Source organism: Quercus suber, unplaced genomic scaffold, assembly GCF_002906115.3.
Source record: "Quercus suber isolate HL8 unplaced genomic scaffold, Cork oak 2.0 scaffold_878, whole genome shotgun sequence".
Classification (NCBI taxonomy): Eukaryota; Viridiplantae; Streptophyta; class Magnoliopsida; order Fagales; family Fagaceae; genus Quercus; species Quercus suber.
The window spans coordinates 156,994-160,440 of NW_027070307.1; the positions used below are offsets into that span (position 1 = coordinate 156,994).

Genomic DNA, 3,447 nt, shown 5'->3' on the forward strand with positions numbered 1-3,447 from the left:
TCTTGAAAAAAAATTACAATGCAAATAACCCTCCCCTTAAGCTACTTTTGGTCCAAAATACAGTACCTTAGAAGGAATTCTACATGCCAAATACATTTGCCAATAAAAACTATACCCTTAATCAACATCTCATAGAAATTTAATATCCAACTACACCAAGAACTCAGTACATGTCATCTTCACCTTTCAGGCAGCATGTAAACCATTCATATAAAGCTTTGAAAAGATAATCCCTGTAACCAGTGTATATATTATCACACAAAATAATTGTATAAATTCTACCATCCAATGACCTATATAGGAGAACACAGCAAAGCTAAGTTACCTACATTTCAATGCATTGAGTAATCTCATTACATCTCAAGGAAGAATTCTACAGAAGGTATAATAAATAAAAGGAAAGAGCTATTTTGGTTCCTAAACTTTACCAAAAGTTTGTTTTTGTCCCTAAACTTTAAAATGTTCTTTTTTCATCCTTAAACTTTGTAAATAGTTTTTTGTAAATAGTTTTTTTCAGTAGTTTAGAGACAAAAATAGGGATGAAAAAAAAAACATTTTTCAATAGTGTAGGGATGAAAAAAGATCTTTTTTAAAGTTAAAAGACACAAAGTAAAACATTTTCAATAATTTGGGGACAAAAGACAAACTTTTCAATAGTTTAGGGACAAAAGACAAACTTTTCAATAGTTTAGGGACAAAAGACAAACTTCTCAATAGTTTAGGGGTGAAAAACAAATTTTTGGTAAAATTTAGGTACCTAAATATTATTTTACCCTAAGTAAAACTAGAAAAACCAAGGAAGAGGGAACATGCACATATCAGCAGTACCAAGAAGATAAAAGTGTAGACCAGCTAAAAACACATGTTTAAACTTCTCAGACTTTTGGGGAATGATTTTCCTGCTTAAGATATTCCCATCAAAGAGAGCAAAATGCATGCTTAAAAAAATAAAATCATAAAAGCATATATCAAAACAAAATGATGGTATATAAAGGAATCTTGATATTGAATTAGCCTACTATTATAAGGATGAACAAAAGGGTTTTCCACAGGGCATTAAACGAAGAAAAAAAAAATGCTGCTATATAATACAGAGCATGTTTTAATGAAAGAGACAACTGATGACCTATCTTCTAAAAAATAGGGTTCTCCTAATCAAGGGTTGGGTTGCTCATAACATACTAATTAAAAAGACATACAAAAGGTAGAACGATATCAGAAAAAAAATCCAGCAGTTTTTTTTACATAGGTAGATAGTGGGGGAGGGTATGGTGGAGTTCAAACCACAAACATGGAGCACCACAAGGGAGGTTTTTACAACTAGACTATCACTTGAACCCAAAAATAAGAAAAGATCCAATCATAAGTGAATATCATGGAAACTCTCAATATCAATGAAAAATTTAAATATCCATCTTTAAGGCATTGGCATCAAATCAATGTAACATTGGATTTCCACTTGATGAACAAATGAAAAAATAAACTTCAATAGTCTGAAGACAATAGAAACCAGGCAATAAAAGCTGAGGAAAAGATGGCAGAATCTTCCAGGGTAGGAGTATGACAACCAAACATATGAGAAGTTTGTTCCAAGAAAACAAAAACCTACAGCATAAAAACTACCTGTTTTTTTTTCCTTTCCCCTTTTTTTTCTTTTGTCTAGGAGCAGCATATAATAAGTAGAATGAGATTTCAACTGCTAAGGAGAACGAGATTTCAACTTCTTCACGCGTTTGGTGGCAGGAGAAATGCTTTTTTTCCCCTTCCGGACCTTCTTTACGGCAACAGCTCTCTTTTTCATCATCTTCGTTGCAGGAAGCATCTCCCTGATGGGACCTGGAGGTACTCCTTTCTTCAGTGCACTTCCTCTTGGAGTAACAGAGGGAGGAATTCTCACACTTTGTGGAGGTAATGGACTCTGGGGCTTCCACACCAAGTTATTCTTCATGGAAAACCTTACTTTCTTTGCACTCTTCTCCCCACTCTTTGCAGTCATGCCGCCTTCAGCATCCCCTTCAGTATTTAGCTCGTGATTTTGGGACTGCTTCCCATCCATACTCTTGGTTCTCTTTCTCTTCTTAGATACAGTACCATTAACTTTAATTTTAGGTAAATTGCGGGCACTAGCAACATCATTTTCCAAACCCGCTTCAGCAGCCACCTTCTCAAACTGCATTTGGAGGTTTGAAATCACAGACTCATTAAATTCTATCAAACTTCCATCTGAAACAATTTCATCAACTGAATTGTCACCATTTGCAATAACTACATTCTTGTTCTCTACCCCTGTAGGACCATTCTCTATAATCATATCAGAAATCTCATTCTTCTGTTTCTTCTTCTTTTTCGTACTCGTTTTGCCACTCCCACCTGAACCTTTCTTCTTCTTATCCTTATTCTTGCACTTCTTCAAAGCCTTATCATCATCGGCACACCCATTCACAGCGTTGCCGCCCATTTTCACCTCAGGAGCAATAGGAACCAAAGTCGGCACTTCTTCCTCCTCGTCATTTTCAACAATATCAGGAATCGAAACCTCAACCCCGGAAGCTGCTAAATCCTTCTCCAACTTAGAAAACCCCTCATACAAACCAAACAACACCTTCCTATTCCCCTGAAGGCACTCAGCCGAAGAACCCATCTCATAAAACTCCTTCGAAAACCCCATTGTCAACGCAATTGTCCCAAACACCACGAAATCCTCACTCGAATCGACCCCACACTCAGCCCCTCCAACTTTCTTAACCTCCAACAACTTCCCACCCATCTTAACCAGCACATCAAACACACAGCCCTTAATCTTATTACACAAAACCTTATCCCCCGATTTCCCCATAACCGAAACAAAAGGCCTCAACAAAACCCCAACAACCTCGGCCCTCACCGGAAGAAAACCCCGAAACTCCTCCAAAAACACAGACACAACATGGTAATTAACCCCATTGCCCCTAAACTTATCGTTAGCAAAAACAGTGTTCTCAAACAACAAATCCACGAATTTCACACAAACACCCAAATCCCACTTCTGGGTTTTCAACAAAACAAACGAATAATGCAAAAACCTCCGAATCAAGAGATAGAACTTGTCTAACCTCAACATCGGAGAGACTTTGCTGGGAAGGAAGCCACGTTTTGAGGAGGAGACGGAGAGCTTTGTTTCGGGCTGTTTGGTTGCAATTTGCTAACTGCTTTATCAGTGAAGACATCTCTACTTCTGGGTCTGATTCTTCTGAACCCATTGAAAGAGAGAGAAAGAGAGAGAGAGTGATAGTGATTTTTGTTTTTGTTTTTTTGGGTTGTGACTGGGAATTGGAAAATTGTTAGCAGAAGAAGAAAAGGGTAGTTGATGTGAGGATTGTAAGGTGTAAAAGGTGGGACTTTTTGCGGGCTTGGGGAGTTTTTCAGACGATACACACACACAGGCGAAAACCCTAGGCTGTGTTTGGT

The 3,447-nt window shown here is 37.6% G+C and overlaps 1 protein-coding gene across 1 annotated transcript; it reads right to left on the minus strand.

The window, feature by feature from the left end:
- Nucleotides 1–1,425: 1,425 nt before the first annotated feature.
- LOC111997629 (uncharacterized) lies at nt 1,426–3,447 on the minus strand. Its single transcript, XM_024029746.2, is given in 2 exon segments — nt 1,426–3,098; nt 3,100–3,447. Coding segments are annotated over 2 exon segments (1,539 nt in total). The 5' UTR covers nt 3,240–3,447; the 3' UTR covers nt 1,426–1,699.